This window comes from Oncorhynchus mykiss, chromosome 21 (genome assembly GCF_013265735.2).
Source record: "Oncorhynchus mykiss isolate Arlee chromosome 21, USDA_OmykA_1.1, whole genome shotgun sequence".
NCBI classification, from domain to species: Eukaryota; Metazoa; Chordata; class Actinopteri; order Salmoniformes; family Salmonidae; genus Oncorhynchus; species Oncorhynchus mykiss.
In genome coordinates, this window is record NC_048585.1 from 63,629,910 (window position 1) to 63,651,822 (window position 21,913).

A 21,913-nucleotide genomic window follows, 5' to 3' on the forward strand; every position below is an offset into this window, starting at 1 on the left:
CATTTCTGATTGTGTGTAATGTGTATGTTATGTTTGTGTGTAGTGCAGGTACCATGTAACATACCTGGGGGAACCAGTCAGCAGAGCCTGGGTGTGTCGGTCTAAAGTCAGAACTTACACAGAACTCACTGAGGATGCCGCCATCACGGTTAGTCTTCTGGAAAGGGCATACAATTTAACCCTGGTTGTCTGTGCCACTCACGACTGTGTTAGTCCACAGTCGTGTTAGTGTTGATTTCAGTTGAGACTGTGTTAGCCCACTGAGCTAGTGTTGATTTCAGTTGAGACTGTGTTAGCCCACTGAGCTAGTGTTGATTTCAGTTGAGACTGTGTTAGCCCACTGAGCTAGTGTTGATTTCAGTTGAGACTGTGTTAGCCCACTGAGCTAGTGTTGATTTCAGTTGAGACTGTGTTAGCCCACTGAGCTGGTGTTGATTTCAGTTGAGACTGTGTTAGCCCACTGAGCTGGTGTTGATTTCAGTTGAGACTGTGTTAGCCCACTGAGCTAGTGTTGATTTCAGTTGAGACTGTGTTAGCCCACTGAGCTAGTGTTGATTTCAGTTGAGACTGTGTTAGCCCACTGAGCTGGTGTTGATTTCAGTTGAGACTGTGTTAGCCCACTGAGCTGGTGTTGATTTCAGTTGAGACTGTTAGCCCACTGAGCTGGTGTTGATTTCAGTTGAGACTGTGTTAGCCCACTGAGCTAGTGTTGATTTCAGTTGAGACTGTGTTAGCCCACTGAGCTAGTGTTGATTTCAGTTGAGACTGTGTTAGCCCACTGAGTTAGTGTTGATTTCAGTTGAGACTGTGTTAGCCCACTGAGCTGGTGTTGATTTCAGTTGAGACTGTGTTAGCCCACTGAGCTAGTGTTGATTTCAGTTGAGACTGTGTTAGCCCACTGAGCTAGTGTTGATTTCAGTTGAGACTGTGTTAGCCCACTGAGCTAGTGTTGATTTCAGTTGAGACTGTGTTAGCCCACTGAGCTAGTGTTGATTTCAGTTGAGACTGTGTTAGCCCACTGAGCTAGTGTTGATTTCAGTTGAGACTGTGTTAGCCCACTGAGCTGGTGTTGATTTCAGTTGAGACTGTGTTAGCCCACTGAGTTGGTGTTGATTTCAGTTGAGACTGTGTTAGCCCACTGAGCTGGTGTTGATTTCAGTTGAGACTGTGTTAGCCCACTGAGCTGGTGTTGATTTCAGTTGAGACTGTGTTAGCCCACTGAGCTGGTGTTGATTTCAGTTGAGACTGTGTTAGCCCACTGAGCTAGTGTTGATTTCAGTTGAGACTGTGTTAGCCCACTGAGCTAGTGTTGATTTCAGTTGAGACTGTGTTAGCCCACTGAGTTAGTGTTGATTTCAGTTGAGACTGTGTTAGCCCACTGAGCTGGTGTTGATTTCAGTTGAGACTGTGTTAGCCCACTGAGCTGGTGTTGATTTCAGTTGAGACTGTGTTAGCCCACTGAGCTAGTGTTGATTTCAGTTGAGACTGTGTTAGCCCACTGAGCTAGTGTTGAGTTCAGTTGAGACTGTGTTAGCCCACTGAGCTAGTGTTGATTTCAGTTGAGACTGTGTTAGCCCACTGAGCTGGTGTTGATTTCAGTTGAGACTGTGTTAGCCCACTGAGCTGGTGTTGATTTCAGTTGAGACTGTGTTAGCCCACTGAGCTAGTGTTGATTTCAGTTGAGACTGTGTTAGCCCACTGAGCTGGTGTTGATTTCAGTTGAGACTGTGTTAGCCCACTGAGCTAGTGTTGATTTCAGTTGAGACTGTGTTAGCCCACTGAGCTAGTGTTGATTTCAGTTGAGACTGTGTTAGCCCACTGAGTTAGTGTTGATTTCAGTTGAGACTGTGTTAGCCCACTGAGCTGGTGTTGATTTCAGTTGAGACTGTGTTAGCCCACTGAGCTGGTGTTGATTTCAGTTGAGACTGTGTTAGCCCACTGAGCTAGTGTTGATTTCAGTTGAGACTGTGTTAGCCCACTGAGCTAGTGTTGAGTTCAGTTGAGACTGTGTTAGCCCACTGAGCTAGTGTTGATTTCAGTTGAGACTGTGTTAGCCCACTGAGCTGGTGTTGATTTCAGTTGAGACTGTGTTAGCCCACTGAGCTAGTGTTGATTTCAGTTGAGACTGTTTTAGCCCACTGAGCTAGTGTTGAGTTCAGTTGAGACTGTGTTAGCCCACTGAGCTAGTGTTGATTTCAGTTGAGACTGTGTTAGCCCACTGAGCTAGTATTGATTTCAGTTGAGACTGTGTTAGCCCACTGAGCTGGTGTTGATTTCAGTTGAGACTGTGTTAGCCCACTGAGCTAGTGTTGATTTCAGTTGAGACTGTGTTAGCCCACTGAGCTGGTGTTGATTTCAGTTGAGACTGTGTTAGCCCACTGAGCTAGTGTTGAGTTCAGTTGATTTGCCCTCTTCTGTCTCATCTATTAGCGTTCGAACAGTCCATAAACAACTGTTTAGTACCTGTTATGGTTTTGGGGTGACAGTTTGGTTTCGGTACAGTGTGAAAATGAAATGCCAACCGTTACTGTAGTTACATTTAGTTCATTTAATAAAATACGTAGGGTTGGTATTCCTCATTCCATATATGATCGTGAGTCATGTAATGCCTGGTGAGAGCACCATCAGGGATCATGACACTTTGGATGTACTGAAATGAAAGCACACGATTACTAATCAACGTCAACTCTATAGTTAAATACAATATGCATTTAAAACCTCAGACATTGTATAGGCCTGTTTAAAACCTCAGACATTGTACAGGCCTGTTTTAAACCTCAGACATTGTATAGGCCTGTTTAAAACCTCAGACATTGTACAGGCCTGTTTAAAACCTCAGACATTGTACAGGCCTGTTTAAAACCTCAGACATTGTACAGGCCTGTTTAAAACCTCAGACATTGTATAGGCCTGTTTAAAACCTCAGACATTGTACAGGCCTGTTTTAAACCTCAGACATTGTATAGGCCTGTTTAAAACCTCAGACATTGTACAGGCCTGTTTAAAACCTCAGACATTGTATAGGCCTGTTTTAAACCTCAGACATTGTATAGGCCTGTTTAAAACCTCAGACATTGTATAGGCCTGTTTAAAACCTCAGACATTGTATAGGCCTGTTTAAAACCTCAGACATTGTATAGGCCTGTTTTAAACCTCAGACATTGTATAGGCCTGTTTTAAACCTCAGACATTGTACAGGCCTGTTTAAAACCTCAGACATTGTATAGGCCTGTTTAAAACCTCAGACATTGTATAGGCCTGTTTAAAACCTCAGACATTGTATAGGCCTGTTTTAAACCTCAGACATTGTATAGGCCTGTTTAAAACCTCAGACATTGTATAGGCCTGTTTAAAACCTCAGACATTGTATAGGCCTGCTTAAAACCTCAGACATTGTATAGGCCTGTTTAAAACCTCAGACATTGTATAGGCCTGTTTAAAACCTCAGGCATTGTATAGGCCTGTTTAAAACCTCAGACATTGTACAGGCCTGTTTAAAACCTCAGGCATTGTATAGGCCTGTTTAAAACCTCAGACATTGTATAGGCCTGTTTAAAACCTCAGACATTGTACAGGCCTGTTTAAAACCTCAGGCATTGTATAGGCCTGTTTAAAACCTCAGACATTGTATAGGCCTGTTTAAAACCTCAGACATTGTATAGGCCTGTTTAAAACCTCAGACATTGTATAGGCCTGTTTAAAACCTCAGACATTGTATAGGCCTGTTTAAAACCTCAGGCATTGTATAGGCCTGTTTAAAACCTCAGGCATTGTATAGGCCTGTTTAAAACCTCAGACATTGTATAGGCCTGTTTAAAACCTCAGACATTGTATAGGCCTGTTTAAAACCTCAGACATTGTATAGGCCTGTTTAAAACCTCAGGCATTGAATAGGCCTGTTTAAAACCTCAGACATTGTATAGGCCTGTTTAAAACCTCAGACATTGTATAGGCCTGTTTAAAACCTCAGACATTGTATAGGCCTGTTTAAAACCTCAGACATTGTATAGGCCTGTTTAAAACCTCAGACATTGTATAGGCCTGTTTAAAACCTCAGGCATTGTATAGGCCTGTTTAAACCCTCAGACATTGTATAGGCCTGTTTAAAACCTCAGACATTGTACAGGCCTGTTTAAAACCTCAGACATTGTATAGGCCTGTTTAAAACCTCAGACATTGTATAGGCCTGTTTAAAACCTCAGACATTGTATAGGCCTGTTTAAAACCTCAGACATTGTACAGGCCTGTTTAAAACCTCAGACATTGTATAGGCCTGTTTAAAACCTCAGACATTGTATAGGCCTGTTTAAAACCTCAGACATTGTATAGGCCTGTTTTAAACCTCAGACATTGTATAGGCCTGTTTAAAACCTCAGACATTGTATAGGCCTGTTTAAAACCTCAGACATTGTATAGGCCTGTTTAAAACCTCAGACATTGTATAGGCCTGTTTAAAACCTCAGACATTGTACAGGCCTGTTTAAAACCTCAGACATTGTATAGGCCTGTTTAAAACCTCAGACATTGTATAGGCCTGTTTAAAACCTCAGACATTGTACAGGCCTGTTTAAAACCTCAGACATTGTATAGGCCTGTTTAAAACCTCAGACATTGTATAGGCCTGTTTAAAACCTCAGACATTGTATAGGCCTGTTTAAAACCTCAGACATTGTACAGGCCTGTTTAAAACCTCAGACATTGTATAGGCCTGTTTAAAACCTCAGACATTGTACAGGCCTGTTTTAAACCTCAGACATTGTATAGGCCTGTTTAAAACCTCAGACATTGTACAGGCCTGTTTAAAACCTCAGACATTGTATAGGCCTGTTTTAAACCTCAGACATTGTATAGGCCTGTTTAAAACCTCAGACATTGTATAGGCCTGTTTAAAACCTCAGACATTGTATAGGCCTGTTTAAAACCTCAGACATTGTATAGGCCTGTTTTAAACCTCAGACATTGTATAGGCCTGTTTTAAACCTCAGACATTGTACAGGCCTGTTTAAAACCTCAGACATTGTATAGGCCTGTTTAAAACCTCAGACATTGTATAGGCCTGTTTAAAACCTCAGACATTATATAGGCCTGTTTTAAACCTCAGACATTGTATAGGCCTGTTTAAAACCTCAGACATTGTATAGGCCTGTTTAAAACCTCAGACATTGTATAGGCCTGCTTAAAACCTCAGACATTGTATAGGCCTGTTTAAAACCTCAGACATTGTATAGGCCTGTTTAAAACCTCAGGCATTGTATAGGCCTGTTTAAAACCTCAGACATTGTACAGGCCTGTTTAAAACCTCAGGCATTGTATAGGCCTGTTTAAAACCTCAGACATTGTATAGGCCTGTTTAAAACCTCAGACATTGTACAGGCCTGTTTAAAACCTCAGGCATTGTATAGGCCTGTTTAAAACCTCAGACATTGTATAGGCCTGTTTAAAACCTCAGACATTGTATAGGCCTGTTTAAAACCTCAGACATTGTATAGGCCTGTTTAAAACCTCAGACATTGTATAGGCCTGTTTAAAACCTCAGACATTGTATAGGCCTGTTTAAAACCTCAGGCATTGTATAGGCCTGTTTAAAACCTCAGACATTGTATAGGCCTGTTTAAAACCTCAGACATTGTATAGGCCTGTTTAAAACCTCAGACATTGTATAGGCCTGTTTAAAACCTCAGGCATTGAATAGGCCTGTTTAAAACCTCAGACATTGTATAGGCCTGTTTAAAACCTCAGACATTGTACAGGCCTGTTTAAAACCTCAGACATTGTATAGGCCTGTTTAAAACCTCAGACATTGTATAGGCCTGTTTAAAACCTCAGACATTGTATAGGCCTGTTTAAAACCTCAGACATTGTACAGGCCTGTTTAAAACCTCAGACATTGTATAGGCCTGTTTAAAACCTCAGACATTGTATAGGCCTGTTTAAAACCTCAGACATTGTATAGGCCTGTTTTAAACCTCAGACATTGTATAGGCCTCTACATCCAGGGGCACTGCACTGTGGCTGACCCTGGGCCTTTAACATGGGTGAGTGTCTGGGCACTAACCCTAACCTGTGGTTGGGATGAAGGCAGAAGAACAATTTTCATTCCAACCAAATGGACAATGCAGTATTATATTTTATATCTATACTATACTAACCCTATACTGCTCATATCTGACCTGCCTCTTTTTTTTCTTTCCATCTCTCTCCTCTCCTCTCCTTCTCTCTCCTTTCATCCCTCTCTCCTCTCCTCCTCTCTCCTCCTACATCCCTCTCTCCTCTCATCCTCTCTCCTCACATCCCTCTCTCCTCTCCTCCTCTCTCCTCTCATCCCTCTCTCCTCGTCTCTCCTCTCATCCCTGTCTCCTCTCCTCCTCTCTCCTCTCATCCCTGCCTCCTCTCCCCTCTCATCCCTCTCTCCTCTCCTCATCTCTCCTCTCATCCCTGTCTCCTCTCCTCCTCACTCCTCTCACCCCTGTCTCCTCCTCTCTCCTCTCATCCCTGTCTCCTCTCCTCCTCACTCCTCTCACCCCTGTCTCCTCCTCTCTCCTCTCATCCCTGTCTCCTCTCCTCCTCACTCCTGTCTCCTCCTCTCTCCTCTCATCCCTGTCTCCTCTCCTCCTCTCTCCTCTCATCCCTGTCTCCTCTCTCCTCTCCTCCTCTCATCCATGTCTCCTCTCCTCCTCTGATCCCTGTCTCCTCTCCTCCTCTCATCCCCGTCTCCTCTCCTCCTCTGATCCCTGTCTCCTCTCCTCCTCTCATCCCTGTCTCCTCTCCTCCTCTCTCCTCTCATCCCTGTCTCCTCTCCTCCTCCATCCCTGTCTCCTTTCCTCCTCTCCTCTCATCCCTGTCTCCTCTCCTCCTCTCTCCTCTCATCCCTGTCTCCTCTCCTCCTCTCTCCTCTCCTCTCATCCCTGTCTCCTCTCCTCCTCTCTCCTCTCATCCCTGTCTCCTCTCTCCTCTCATCCCTGTCTCCTCTCCTCCTCTCTCCTCTCCTCTCATCCCTGTCTCCTCTCTCCTCTCATCCTTGTTTCCTCTCCTCCTCTCTTCTCTCCTCTCATCCCTGTCTCCTCTCCTCCTCTCTCGTCTCCTCCTCTCATCCCTGTCTTCTCTCCTCTCATCCCTGTCTCCTCTCCTCCTCTCATCCCCGTCTCCTCTCCTCCTCTCATCCCCGTCTCCTCTCCTCCTCTCTCCTCTCATCCCCGTCTCCTCTCCTCCTCTCATCCCCGTCTCCTCTCCTCCTCTCTCCTCTCATCCCTGTCTCCTCTCCTCCTCTCTCCTCTCATCCATGTCTCCTCTCCTCCTCTCTCCTCTCATCCTCTCTTCTCCTCCTCTCATCCCTGTCTCCTCTCCTCCTCTCTCCTATCCTCCTCTCTCCTCTCCTCTCCTACAGGGGAAGTCTCTCCAGAGATTCAAGAAGAAGTTGAGAGAAGCTGTCCTCATAGCAACACAAGCCCAGAGTATTCCACTCAAGGTTCAATCCGTCTATCTATCTATTATATCTGTCCATCCAAATCTCATTTTATTTGTCACATGTTTCGTAAACAGAAGGTGTAGACTAAAAGTGAAATGCTTACCTATGGGTCATCTTCAAACAGAGTTAAAGATGAATAAGGTGCCTTCGGAAGGTGTTTTAGACCCCTTTTCCACATGTTGTTACTTTACAGCCTTATTCTAAAATGTATATGAAAAAAATCCCCTCATCAGTCTACACACAATACCCCATAATGACGCAGCAAAAACAGGTTTTAGACATCGAGACATTACAGCATCAAGTCTTCTTGGGAATGACACTACAACCTTGGCACACCTGTATTTGGGGAGTTTCTCCCATTCTTCTCTGCAGATCCTCTCAAGCTCTGTCAGGTTGGATGGGGAGCGTTGATACACAGCTATTTTCAGGTCTCTCCAGAGATGTTCAATGGGGTTCAAGTCCGGGCTCTGACTTGGCCACTCAAGGACATTCAGAGACTTGTCCCAAAGCCACTCCTGCGTTGTCTTGGCTACAAATAACATGGCTATATACACGGGATACCAGTTCAGTCCAAATACCATGGCTATATACACGGTGATACCAGTTCAGTACAAATAACATGGCTATATACACGGGATACCAGTTCAGTCCAAATACCATGGCTATATACACGGGATACCAGTTCAGTCCAAATACCATGGCTATATACACGGGATACCAGTTCAGTACAAATAACATGGCTATATACACGGGATACCAGTTCAGTCCAAATACCATGGCTATATACACGGGATACCAGTTCAGTCCAAATACCATGGCTATATACACGAGATACCAGTTCAGTCCAAATACCATGGCTATATACACGGGATACCAGTTCAGTCCAAATAACATGGCTATATACACGGGATACCAGTTCAGTCCAAATACCATGGCTATATACACGGGATACCAGTTCAGTACAAATAACATGGCTATATACACGGGATACCAGTTCAGTCCAAATACCATGGCTATATACACGGGATACCAGTTCAGTCCAAATAACATGGCTATATACACGGGATACCAGTTCAGTCCAAATACCATGGCTATATACACGGGATACCAGTTCAGTACAAATAACATGGCTATATACACGGGATACCAGTTCAGTCCAAATACCATGGCTATATACACGGGATACCAGTTCAGTACAAATACCATGGCTATATACACGGGATACCAGTTCAGTACAAATAACATGGCTATATACACGGGATACCAGTTCAGTACAAATACCATGGCTATATACACGGGATACCAGTTCAGTACAAATACCATGGCTATATACACGGGATACCAGTTCAGTACAAATACCATGGCTATATACACGGGATACCAGTTCAGTACAAATAACATGGCTATATACACGGGATACCAGTTCAGTACAAATACCATGGCTATATACACGGGATACCAGTTCAGTCCAAATACCATGGCTGTATACACGGGATACCAGTTCCAAGGCAATGTGCAGGGGTACAAGCTAATTATATGTACATATAGGTAGATAATAGACAATAGCAGCAGTATACTGTAGGTAGGGTGACTGTAGGTAAGGTGACTAGGCAACAGGATAGATAATAGACAGTAGCAGCAGTATATGCTGTGAGTGTGTGTGGCATCAGTATGCATGTGTGCACGTGTTATATGTGTGTGTTGGGGTGTCACTGTAAGTGTGAGTGTGTGGGTAGAGTACATGCAAGAGTGTTAGTGCAAAAAAGGACAATGCATAGGGCCCTATAAAAAGGTTGTTTAGGTTTTTTTTCAAAATTCAGTTTAGTCTGTTTTGTTTTTCCGGTTTCCATTTTAACAGGCTCTCATGATTGCAATGTCCGTGTCCTAATACCCATACTCGCTTCTTAAATAGTAGGCCGTTTGAGTATAAAGTATTATACTATGTTACATTTAAAAAATACTCATTTCGGCTTTGACAACAGCTGATAATTACAGGTGGCTAGGTCAACCGGCTGATAATTACAGGTGGCTAGGTCAACCAGCTGATAATTACAGGTGGCTAGGTCAACCAGCTGATAATTACAGGTGGCTAGGTCAACCAGCTGATAATTACAGGTGGCTAGGTCAACCAGCTGATAATTACAGGTGGCTAGGTCAACCAGCTGATAATTACAGGTGGCTAGGTCAACCGGCTGATAATTACAGGTGGCTAGGTCAACCAGCTGATAATTACAGGTGGCTAGGTCAACCAGCTGATAATTACAGGTGGCTAGGTCAACCAGCTGATAATTACAGGTGGCTAGGTCAACCAACTGATAATTACAGGTGGCTAGGTCAACCAGCTGATAATTACAGGTGGCTAGGTCAACCGGCTGATAATTACAGGTGGCTAGGTCAACCAGCTGATAATTACAGGTGGCTAGGTCAACCAGCTGATAATTACAGGTGGCTAGGTCAACCAGCTGATAATTACAGGTGGCTAGGTCAACCAGCTGATAATTACAGGTGGCTAGGTCAACCAGCTGATAATTACAGGTGGCTAGGTCAACCAGCTGATAATTACAGGTGGCTAGGTCAACCAGCTGATAATTACAGGTGGCTAGGTCAACCTGCTGATAATTACAGGTGGCTAGGTCAACCAGCTGATAATTACAGGTGGCTAGGTCAACCAGCTGATAATTACAGGTGGCTAGGTCAACCAGCTGATAATTACAGGTGGCTAGGTCAACCAGCTGATAATTACAGGTGGCTAGGTCAACCGGCTGATAATTACAGGTGGCTAGGTCAACCGGCTGATAATTACAGGTGGCTAGGTCAACCGGCTGATAATTACAGGTGGCTAGGTCAACCGGCTGATAATTACAGGTGGCTAGGTCAACCAGCTGATAATTACAGGTGGCTAGGTCAACCAGCTGATAATTACAGGTGGCTAGGTCAACCAGCTGATAATTACAGGTGGCTAGGTCAACCAGCTGATAATTACAGGTGGCTAGGTCAACCAGCTGATAATTACAGGTGGCTAGGTCAACCAGCTGATAATTACAGGTGGCTAGGTCAACCAGCTGATAATTACAGGTGGCTAGGTCAACCAGCTGATAATTACAGGTGGCTAGGTCAACCAGCTGATAATTACAGGTGGCTAGGTCAACCATCTGATAATTACAGGTGGCTAGGTCAACCTGCTGATAATTACAGGTGGCTAGGTCAACCGGCTGATAATTACAGGTGGCTAGGTCAACCGGCTGATAATTACAGGTGGCTAGGTCAACCGGCTGATAATTACAGGTGGCTAGGTCAACCGGCTGATAATTGCAGGTGGCTAGGTCAACCAGCTGATAATTACAGGTGGCTAGGTCAACCAGCTGATAATTACAGGTGGCTAGGTCAACCAGCTGATAATTACAGGTGGCTAGGTCAACCAGCTGATAATTACAGGTGGCTAGGTCAACCAGCTGATAATTACAGGTGGCTAGGTCAACCAGCTGATAATTACAGGTGGCTAGGTCAACCGGCTGATAATTACAGGTGGCTAGGTCAACCGGCTGATAATTACAGGTGGCTAGGTCAACCGGCTGATAATTACAGGTGGCTAGGTCAACCGGCTGATAATTACAGGTGGCTAGGTCAACCAGCTGATAATTACAGGTGGCTAGGTCAACCAGCTGATAATTACAGGTGGCTAGGTCAACCAGCTGATAATTACAGGTGGCTAGGTCAACCAGCTGATAATTACAGGTGGCTAGGTCAACCAGCTGATAATTACAGGTGGCTAGGTCAACCAGCTGATAATTACAGGTGGCTAGGTCAACCGGCTGATAATTACAGGTGGCTAGGTCAACCAGCTGATAATTACAGGTGGCTAGGTCAACCAGCTGATAATTACAGGTGGCTAGGTCAACCAGCTGATAATTACAGGTGGCTAGGTCAACCAGCTGATAATTACAGGTGGCTAGGTCAACCAGCTGATAATTACAGGTGGCTAGGTCAACCAGCTGATAATTACAGGTGGCTAGGTCAACCGGCTGATAATTACAGGTGGCTAGGTCAACCGGCTGATAATTACAGGTGGCTAGGTCAACCAGCTGATAATTACAGGTGGCTAGGTCAACCAGCTGATAATTACAGGTGGCTAGGTCAACCGGCTGATAATTACAGGTGGCTAGGTCAACCAGCTGATAATTACAGGTGGCTAGGTCAACCGGCTGATAATTACAGGTGGCTAGGTCAACCGGCTGATAATTACAGGTGGCTAGGTCAACCGGCTGATAATTACAGGTGGCTAGGTCAACCGGCTGATAATTACAGGTGGCTAGGTCAACCGGCTGATAATTACAGGTGGCTAGGTCAACCGGCTGATAATTACAGGTGGCTAGGTCAACCAGCTGATAATTACAGGTGGCTAGGTCAACCGGCTGGTAATTACAGGTGGCTAGGTCAACCAGCTGATAATTACAGGTGGCTAGGTCAACCGGCTGATAATTACAGGTGGCTAGGTCAACCGGCTGATAATTACAGGTGGCTAGGTCAACCAGCTGATAATTACAGGTGGCTAGGTCAACCAGCTGATAATTACAGGTGGCTAGGTCAACCAGCTGATAATTACAGGTGGCTAGGTCAACCAGCTGATAATTACAGGTGGCTAGGTCAACCAGCTGATAATTACAGGTGGCTAGGTCAACCAGCTGATAATTACAGGTGGCTAGGTCAACCGGCTGATAATTACAGGTGGCTAGGTCAACCGGCTGATAATTACAGGTGGCTAGGTCAACCGGCTGATAATTACAGGTGGCTAGGTCAACCGGCTGATAATTACAGGTGGCTAGGTCAACCGGCTGATAATTACAGGTGGCTAGGTCAACCGGCTGATAATTACAGGTGGCTAGGTCAACCGGCTGATAATTACAGGTGGCTAGGTCAACCGGCTGATAATTACAGGTGGCTAGGTCAACCGGCTGATAATTACAGGTGGCTAGGTCAACCGGCTGATAATTACAGGTGGCTAGGTCAACCAGCTGATAATTAAAGGTGGCTAGGTCAACCAGCTGATAATTACAGGTGGCTAGGTCAACCAGTTGATAATTACAGGTGGCTAGGTCAACCAGTTGATAATTACAGGTGGCTAGGTCAACCAGCTGATAATTACAGGTGGCTTGGTCAACCAGCTGATAATTACAGGTGGCTAGGTCAACCAGCTGATAATTACAGGGGGCTAGGTCAACCAGCTGATAATTACAGGTGGCTAGGTCAACCATCTGATAATTACAGGTGGCTAGGTCAACCTGCTGATAATTACAGGTGGCTAGGTCAACCTGCTGATAATTACAGGTGGCTAGGTCAACCGGCTGATAATTACAGGTGGCTAGGTCAACCGGCTGATAATTACAGGTGGCTAGGTCAACCGGCTGATAATTACAGGTGGCTAGGTCAACCAGCTGATAATTACAGGTGGCTAGGTCAACCAGCTGATAATTACAGGTGGCTAGGTCAACCAGCTGATAATTACAGGTGGCTAGGTCAACCAGCTGATAATTACAGGTGGCTAGGTCAACCAGCTGATAATTACAGGTGGCTAGGTCAACCAGCTGATAATTACAGGTGGCTAGGTCAACCGGCTGATAATTACAGGTGGCTAGGTCAACCGGCTGATAATTACAGGTGGCTAGGTCAACCGGCTGATAATTACAGGTGGCTAGGTCAACCGGCTGATAATTACAGGTAGCTAGGTCAACCAGCTGATAATTACAGGTGGCTAGGTCAACCAGCTGATAATTACAGGTGGCTAGGTCAACCAGCTGATAATTACAGGTGGCTAGGTCAACCAGCTGATAATTACAGGTGGCTAGGTCAACCAGCTGATAATTACAGGTGGCTAGGTCAACCAGCTGATAATTACAGGTGGCTAGGTTAACCAGCTGATAATTACAGGTGGCTAGGTCAACCAGCTGATAATTACAGGTGGCTAGGTCAACCATCTGATAATTACAGGTGGCTAGGTCAACCTGCTGATAATTACAGGTGGCTAGGTCAACCGGCTGATAATTACAGGTGGCTAGGTCAACCGGCTGATAATTACAATTGGCTAGGTCAACCGGCTGATAATTACAGGTGGCTAGGTCAACCGGCTGATAATTACAGGTGGCTAGGTCAACCAGCTGATAATTACAGGTGGCTAGGTCAACCTGCTGATAATTACAGGTGGCTAGGTCAACCGGCTGATAATTACAGGAGGCTAGGTCAACCAGCTGATAATTACAGGTGGCTAGGTCAACCGGCTGATAATTACAGGTGGCTAGGTCAACCAGCTGATAATTACAGGTGGCTAGGTCAACCGGCTGATAATTACAGGTGGCTAGGTCAACCGGCTGATAATTACAGGTGGCTAGGTCAACCGGCTGATAATTACAGGTGGCTAGGTCAACCGGCTGATAATTACAGGTGGCTAGGTCAACCAGCTGATAATTACAGGTGGCTAGGTCAACCGGCTGATAATTACAGGTGGCTAGGTCAACCAGCTGATAATTACAGGTGGCTAGGTCAACCGGCTGATAATTACAGGTGGCTAGGTCAACCAGCTGATAATTACAGGTGGCTAGGTCAACCAGCTGATAATTACAGGTGGCTAGGTCAACCGGCTGATAATTACAGGTGGCTAGGTCAACCGGCTGATAATTACAGGTGGCTAGGTCAACCAATACATCATCACTAGTAGTCTAGTTATAGTTAGATCAACCAATACATCATCATGAGTATCCGAGCTAGAGTTGAGAGTAGTAGCTAGCCGGTCGTCCACATTACAAGCCCTCTGCCTCACTGCCTTCCTACTGTGTCTTCCATTCCTCTCAAGCTTCAGGTGACTCTTCTATTGATACATGCTTAGGCATTTATTAGACATTTACCTCAAGTTTACTCCCAAATGCGGGTTTGTTCTAAAAAATCTTTGCCGTCGTTCCAAATGCTAGTTACTTATCTAGTTAACGTTAGCCTAAAAACAACTACACTCAACTACACTCATGACTGATGGTGCATTCAAATATATATTTTTCAAAACAAGCTTGAATTGTTTTGTCAGCTATTTGCTAGGAGGGGGAACTGCCCATTTCATAGCATAAATTATATTCTGTCTGTCCGTTGTTCTATCTATTGTTCTATCTATCTCTATACAGTATATACACTACCATTCAAAAGTTTGGGGTCACTTAGAAATGTCCTTGTTTTTGAAGGAAAATCACTTTTTAATGTTGTAAATAACTACTGTATCTGGAAACGGCTGATTTTTAATGGAATATCTACATAGGTGTACAGAGGCCCATTATCAGCAACCATCACTCCTGTGTTCCAATGGCACGTTGTGTTCGCTAATCCACGTTTATCATTTTAAAAGGCTAATTGATCATTAGAAAACCCTTTTGCAATTATGTTAGCAGAGCTGAAAACTGTTGTTCTGATTAAAGAAGCAATAAAACTGGCCTTCTTTAGACTAGTTGAGTATCTGGAGCATCAGTATTTGTGGGTTCGATTACAGGCTCAAAATGGCCAAAAACAATGACCTGTCTTCTGAAACCCGTCAGTCTATTCATTTTCTGAGAAATGAAGGCTATTCCATGCGAGAAATTGCCAAGAAACTGAAGATCTCGTACAACGCTGTGCACTACACCCTTCACAAAACAGCTCAAACTGGCTCTAACCAGATTAGAAAGAGGAGTGGGAGGCCCCGGTGCACAACTGAGCAAGAGGACAAGTACATTAGAGTGTCTAGTTTGAGAAGTCATCAACTGGCAGTATCATTAAATTGTACCTGCAAAACACCAGTCTCAACGTCAACAGTGAAGAGGCGACTCCAGGATGTTGGCCTTCTAGGCAGAGTTCCTCTGTCCAGTGTCTGTGTTCTTTTGCCAATCTTAATCTTTTATTTTTATTGGCCAGTCTGAGATATGGCTTTTTCTTTGCAACTCTGCCTAGAAGGCCAGCATCCCGGAGTCGCCTCTTCGCTGTTGACGTTGACGTTTTGCCGGTACTATTTAATGGAGCTGCCAGTTGAGGACTTGTAAACGTCTGTATTTCTGATCAATTTGATGTTATTTTAATGGACAAAAAATGTGCTTTTCTTTCAAGAACAAGGACATTTCTAAGTGACCCCAAACTTTTGAATGGTAGTGGATCTATCTATCTATCTATCTATCTATCTATCTATCTATCTATCTATCTATCTATCTATCTATCTATCTACAAGTCAAATGTCTGCCCTGCTAGAGCTGCCCATGTCAACTGTAAGTGCTGTTATTGTGAAGTTGAAACATCTAGGAGCAACAACGGCTCAGCCGCGACATGGTAGGCCACACAAGCTTACAGAACAGGACCGCAGAGGGCTGAAGCGCTTAGAGCGTAAAAATTGTCTGTCCTCGGTTGCAACATTCACTACTGTATTCCAAACTGCCTCAGGAAGCAACGTCAGCACAATAACTGTTTGTTGGGAACTTCATGAAATGGTTTTTCATGGCCGAGCAGTCGCACACACAAGCCTTAGATCACCATGCTAATTGCCAAGCGCCGTCTGGAGTGGTGTAAAGCTCACCACCATTGGACTGGAGCAGTGGAAATGTGTTCTTTAGAGTCATGATTCACGCTTCACCACCTGGCAGTCCGACGTACTAAACTGGGTTTGGTGGATGCCAGGAGAACGCAACCTGCCCCATTTGCATAGTGCCAACTGTAAAGTTTGGTGGAGGAGGAATTATGGTCTGGGGATGTTTTTCATGTTTTGGGCCCCTTAGTCCCAGTGAAGGGAAATCTTAACGCTACAGCATACAATGACATTCTAGACGATTATGTGCTTCCAACTTTGTGGCAACAGTTTGGGGAAGGCCCTTTCCTGTTTCAACATGACAGTGCCCCCGTGCACAAAGTGAGGTCCATACAGAAATGGTTTGTGGAGATCGGTGTGGAAGAACTTGACTGGCCTGCACAGAGTCCTGACCTCAACCCCATCGAACACTTTTGGGATGAATTGGAACGCCAGGCCTAATCACACAACATCAGTGCCCGTCCTCACTAATGCTCTTGTGGCTGAATGGAAGCAAGTCCCCAGAGCAATGTTCCAACATCTAGTGGAAAGCCTTCCCAGAAGAGTGGAGGCTGTTATAGCAACAATGTTCCAACATTTAGTGGAAAGCCTTCCCAGAAGAGTGGAGGCTGTTATAGCAGCAATGTTCCAACATCTAGTGGAAAGCCTTCCCAGAAGAGTGGAAGCTGTTATAGCAACAATGTTCCAACATCTAGTGGAAAGCCTTCCCAGAAGAGTGGAGGCTGTTATAGCAGCAATGTTCCAACATCTAGTGGAAAGCCTTCCCAGAAGAGTGGAGGCTGTTATAGCATGATTTTGGAATGAGATGTTTGATAAGCACGTGTCCAGATACTTATGGCTATGTAGTGTATCTATATATCTATTTAAAGGTAACTGCCAAAATAAAGGAAACACTTGAGTAAACGAGGCATACAAAGTATATTGAAACCAGGTGCTTCCAGGTGTGGTTCCTGAGTTAATTAAGCAATGAACATCCCATGTATAAACATGGCCAGTTGTCCATTATTTTGGCTACCATGTTTAGAATGAGATCACAGTGAATTTGAAAGTGGGTTCTCAAAGGAGTATAGGGGGTTTAAAGGGTGTCTCAACAGAGTATAAGGGGTTTAAAGGGTGTCTCAACAGAGTATAGGGGGTTTAAAGGGTGTCTCAACAGAGTATAGGGGGTTTAAAGGGTGTCTCAACAGAGTATAGGGGGTTTAAAGGGTGTCTCAACGGAGTATAGGGAGGTTTAAAGAGTGTCTCAACAGAGTATAGGGAGGTTTAAAGGGTGTCTCAACGGAGTATAGGTGGTTTAAAGGGTGTCTCAACGGAGTATAGGGGGTTTAAAGGGTGTCTCAAAGGAGTATAGGGGGTTTAAAGGGTGTCTCAACGGAGTATAGGGGGTTTAAAGGGTGTCTCAACGGAGTATAGGGGGTTTAAAGGGTGTCTCAACGGAGTATAGGAGGTTTAAAGAGTGTCTCAACAGAGTATAGGGAGGTTTAAAGGGTGTCTCAACGGAGTATAGGGGGTTTAAAGGGTGTCTCAAAGGAGTATAGGGGGTTTAAAGGGTGTCTCAACGGAGTATAGGGGGTTTAAAGGGTGTCTCAACGGAGTATAGGGGGTTTAAAGGGTGTCTCAACGGAGTATAGGAGGTTTAAAGGGTGTCTCAACAGAGTATAGGGGGTTTAAAGGGTGTCTCAAAGGAGTATAGGGGGTTTAAAGGGTGTCTCAACAGAGTATAGGGGGTTTAAAGGGTGTCTCAACGGAGTATAGGGGGTTTAAAGGGTGTCTCAACGGAGTATAGGAGGTTTAAAGGGTGTCTCAACAGAGTATAGGGGGTTTATCGGAGATTCGGAACGGTGCCTGAGAAAGCGTTTTCCATCAACAAAACACCAAATGATGCAATTTCTCATAGATGAATGATGTCACATCCCTCCAATAGATTTCCAGACACTTATAGAATCTATGCCGAGGCTCATTGAAGCTGTTCTGGTTGGTGGCCCAACGCCCTATTAAAACACTTTATGTTGGTGTTACCTGTATCTATCTATTCCATCCATATATCCCTCTATCCATCCATCCAGGGTTTGTGCTTTCCGTAGCCTAACCTTTTTACATTTGACCTTCAATGGGATGACGTCAGAGTTAACGTCCCAAAGATGGCATTCAGAGTTTTACATCCATTCAGTCATTAGTCTCTATTGTTCTGTCAGTCAGATTTCTAGTTGGTTGTTACAAGTCCCTGTCACCAGGGGGAGATATTCAACCTGACAACACACACACAGGCCATCTCCCCTCACACATACACAACACACACTTCACATATACAGAACACACACACGTCACATATTCTGTCCTCAATCTCTTGGCCAGTCTCTCTGGAGCTGAAGCCGACTCAGTGTGAGGGTATTATGTTTCTGTCCTCAGTCTCTTGGCCAGTCTGTCTGGAGCTGAAGCCGACTCAGTGTGAGGGTATTATGTTTCTGTCCTCAGTCTCTTGGCCAGTCTGTCTGGAGCTGAAGCTGACTCAGTGTGAGGGTATTATGTTTCTGTCCTCAGTCTCTTGGCCAGTCTGTCTGGAGCTGAAGCTGACTCAGTGTGAGGGTATTATGTTTCTGTCCTCAGTCTCTTGGCCAGTCTGTCTGGAGCTGAAGCTGACTCAGTGTGAGGGTATTATGTTTCTGTCCTCAGTCTCTTGGCCAGTCTGTCTGGAGCTGAAGCCGACTCAGTGGAAAGTGCTATATCAGCCATATGCTGCACACACAGTTTTGTATTGCTATCCTTGTGGGGACCAAATAATTGATTTCCATGCAAAACTCTATTGTTCCTAACCATAACCCTAAACTTCACCCTAAACCTTTACTTAAAACCCCTAATCCTAAAACTATACCTATCCCCTACTCCTAACCCTAACCTTAATTCTAACCCTAACCCTAAAAACCCCTAATCCTATACCTATCCCCTACTCCTAACCCTAACCTTAATTCTAACCCTAACCCTTAAAACCCCTAATCCTAAAACTATACCTATCCCCTACTCCTAACCCTAACCTTAACCCTACCTATCCCCTACTCCTAACCCTAACCTTAATTCTAACCCTAACCCTTAAAACCCCTAATCCTAAAACTCTACCTAACCCTACTCATAACCCTAACCTTAATTCTAACCCTAACCCTTAAAACCCCTAATCCTATACCTATCCCCCCCTACTCCTAACCCTAACCTTAATTCTAACCCTAACCCTTAAAACCCCTAATCCTAAAACTATACCTATCCCCTACTCCTAACCCTAACCTTAATTCTAACCCTAACCCTTAAAACCCCTAATCCTAAAACTATACCTATCCCCTACTCCTAACCCTAACCTTAACCCTACCTATCCCCTACTCCTAACCCTAACCTTAATTCTAACCCTAACCCTTAAAACCCCTAATCCTAAAACTCTACCTATCCCCTACTCCTAACCCTAACCTTAATTCTAACCCTAACCCTTAAAACCCCTAATCCTATACCTATCCCCTACTCCTAACCCTAACCTTAATTCTAACCCTTAAAACCCCTAATCCTAAAACTCTACCTATCCCCTACTCCTAACCCTAACCTTAATTCTAACCCTAACCCTAAAACCCCTAATCCTAAAATAGAATCTTTCCTTTTGGGGACCGGCAAAATGTCTCCACTTGTCCGAATGTTTCTTGTTTTGCTCTCCTTGTGAGGACCTCTGGTATCCACAAAAATAGTAAATCAAAAACACACACACTGTCTCAGCCACATTCTCACATACAGGGCTTTCTGAAAGGTGTTCAGAGCCCTTCCCCTTTTCCACATGTTGTTACGTTACAGCCTTATTCTAACATGGATTAAATAGTTGTTCTTTTCCCCCCATCAATCTAAACACAATACCCCATTATGTCAAAGCAAAAACAGGATTTTAGAGATTTTTGCAAATGTATAAAAACTAAAGGAAATATCACATTTACAAACAGTACCAGTCAAAAGTTTGGAAACACCTACTCAACTCAATTCAGGGTTTTTCTTTATTTGTACTATTTTCTACATTGTAGAATAATATTGACGACATCATAACTATTAAATAACACATGGAATCATGTAGTAACCAAAAAAGTATTAACCAAATCAAAATATATTTTAGATTTGAGATTCTTCAAAGTAGACACCCTTTGCCTTGATGAGAGCTTTGCACTCTTGGCATTCTCTCAACCAGCTTCATGAGGTCACCTGGAATGCATTTCAATTAACAGGTGTTTCTTGTTAATTTGTGGAATGTCTTTCCTTAATGCGTTTGACGCAATCAGTTGTCTTGTGACAAGGTAGGGGTGGTATACAGAAGATAGCCCTATTTGGTAAAATACCAAGTCCATATTATGGTAAGAACTACTCAAATAAGCAAAGAGAAACGACAGTCCATTATGACTTTAAAACATGAAGGTCAGTCAATCCGGAAAATGTCAAGAACTTTGACAGTTTCTTCAAGTGCAGTCGCAAAAACCATCAAGCACTATGATAAAACTGGCTCTCATGACGCGCCACAGGAAAGGAAGACCCAGCGTTACCTCTCCTGCAGAGGATAAGTTCATTAGAGTTAACAGCAACTCAGATTGCAGCCAAAATAAATAATTCCCAGAGTTCAAGTAACAGACATCTCAACATCAACTGTTCAGAGGAGACTGCGTGAATCAGGACTTCATGGTCGAATTGCTGCAAAGAAACCACTACTAAAGGATATCAATAAGAAGAAGAGACTTGTTTGGGCCAAGAAACACGAGCAATGGACATTAGACCAGTGGAAATCTGTCCTTTGGTCCGAATTTGAGATTTTTGGTTCCAAGCGCTATGTTTTTGTGAACAGATGATCTCCGCATGTGTGGTTCCCACCGTGAAGCATGGAGGAGGAGGTGATGTTGTATTTTTTTTTTTTGGTGAATCACTTTGTGATTTATTTAGAATTCAAGGCTCACTTAACCAACATGGCTGCCACAACATTCTGCAGCGATACGCCATCCCATCTGTTTTGTGCTTAGTGAGACTATCATTTGTTTTTCAACAGGACAATGACCCAAAACACACCTCTAGGCTGTGTAAGGGCTATTTGACCAAGAAGGAGAGTGATGGGGGGATGCATCAGATGACCTGGCCTCCACAATCACCAGACCTCAACCCAATTGAGATGGTTTGGGATGAGTTGGAACGCAGAGTGAAGGAAAAGCAGCCAACAAGTGCTCAGCATATGTGGGAACTCCTTCAAGGCTGTTTGAAAAGCATTCCTCATGAAGCTGGTTGAGAGAATGCCAAGAGTGTGAAAAGCTGTCATCAAGGCAAAGGGTGGCTACTTTGAAGAATCTCAAATACAAAATCTATTTTGATTTGTTTAACACTTTTTTGGTTACTACATGATTCCATATGTGTTATTTCATTGTTTTGATGTCTTCACTAATATTCTACAATGTAGAAAATAGTAAAAATAAAGAAAAGCCCTGGAATGAGTAAGTGTGTCCTAACTTTTGACTGGTAAGTATTCAGACCCAGCAAATGCAGCCTCAAGTATTTTTTAGATATGCTTAGCACACCTGTATTTGTTGAGTTTCTCTCATTCTTCTCTGCAGATCCTCTCCTCTTCAGGCCAAAGAGTTCAATCTTTGTTTCATCAGACCAGAGAATCTTGTTTCTCCTGGTCTGAGAGTCCTTTAGATGCCTTTTATCAAACTCCCAAATGGGCTGTCATGTGCCTTTTACTGAGGAGTGGCTTCCGTCTGGCCACTACCATAAAGGCCTGATTGGTGGAGTGCTGCAGAGATGGTTGTCCTTCTGGAAGGTTCTCCCATCTCCACAGAGGAACTCTGAAGCTCTGTCAGTGTGACCATCGG

General features: G+C 44.1%; 1 protein-coding gene across 2 annotated transcripts in view; it reads left to right on the top strand.

Annotated features, from left to right (window-relative positions):
• The window catches only part of LOC110503296 (zinc finger CW-type PWWP domain protein 1), a 46,821-nt gene that overhangs the window by 21,239 nt on the left and 3,669 nt on the right, over positions 1–21,913 (top strand). For both annotated transcript variants that reach the window (XM_036958411.1, XM_036958410.1), the window contains exons 9-10: positions 44–148; positions 7,385–7,465. In XM_036958411.1, the coding sequence (XP_036814306.1) occupies positions 44–148; positions 7,385–7,465 (186 nt within the window). The remainder of the gene's footprint in view (positions 1–43; positions 149–7,384; positions 7,466–21,913) is intronic.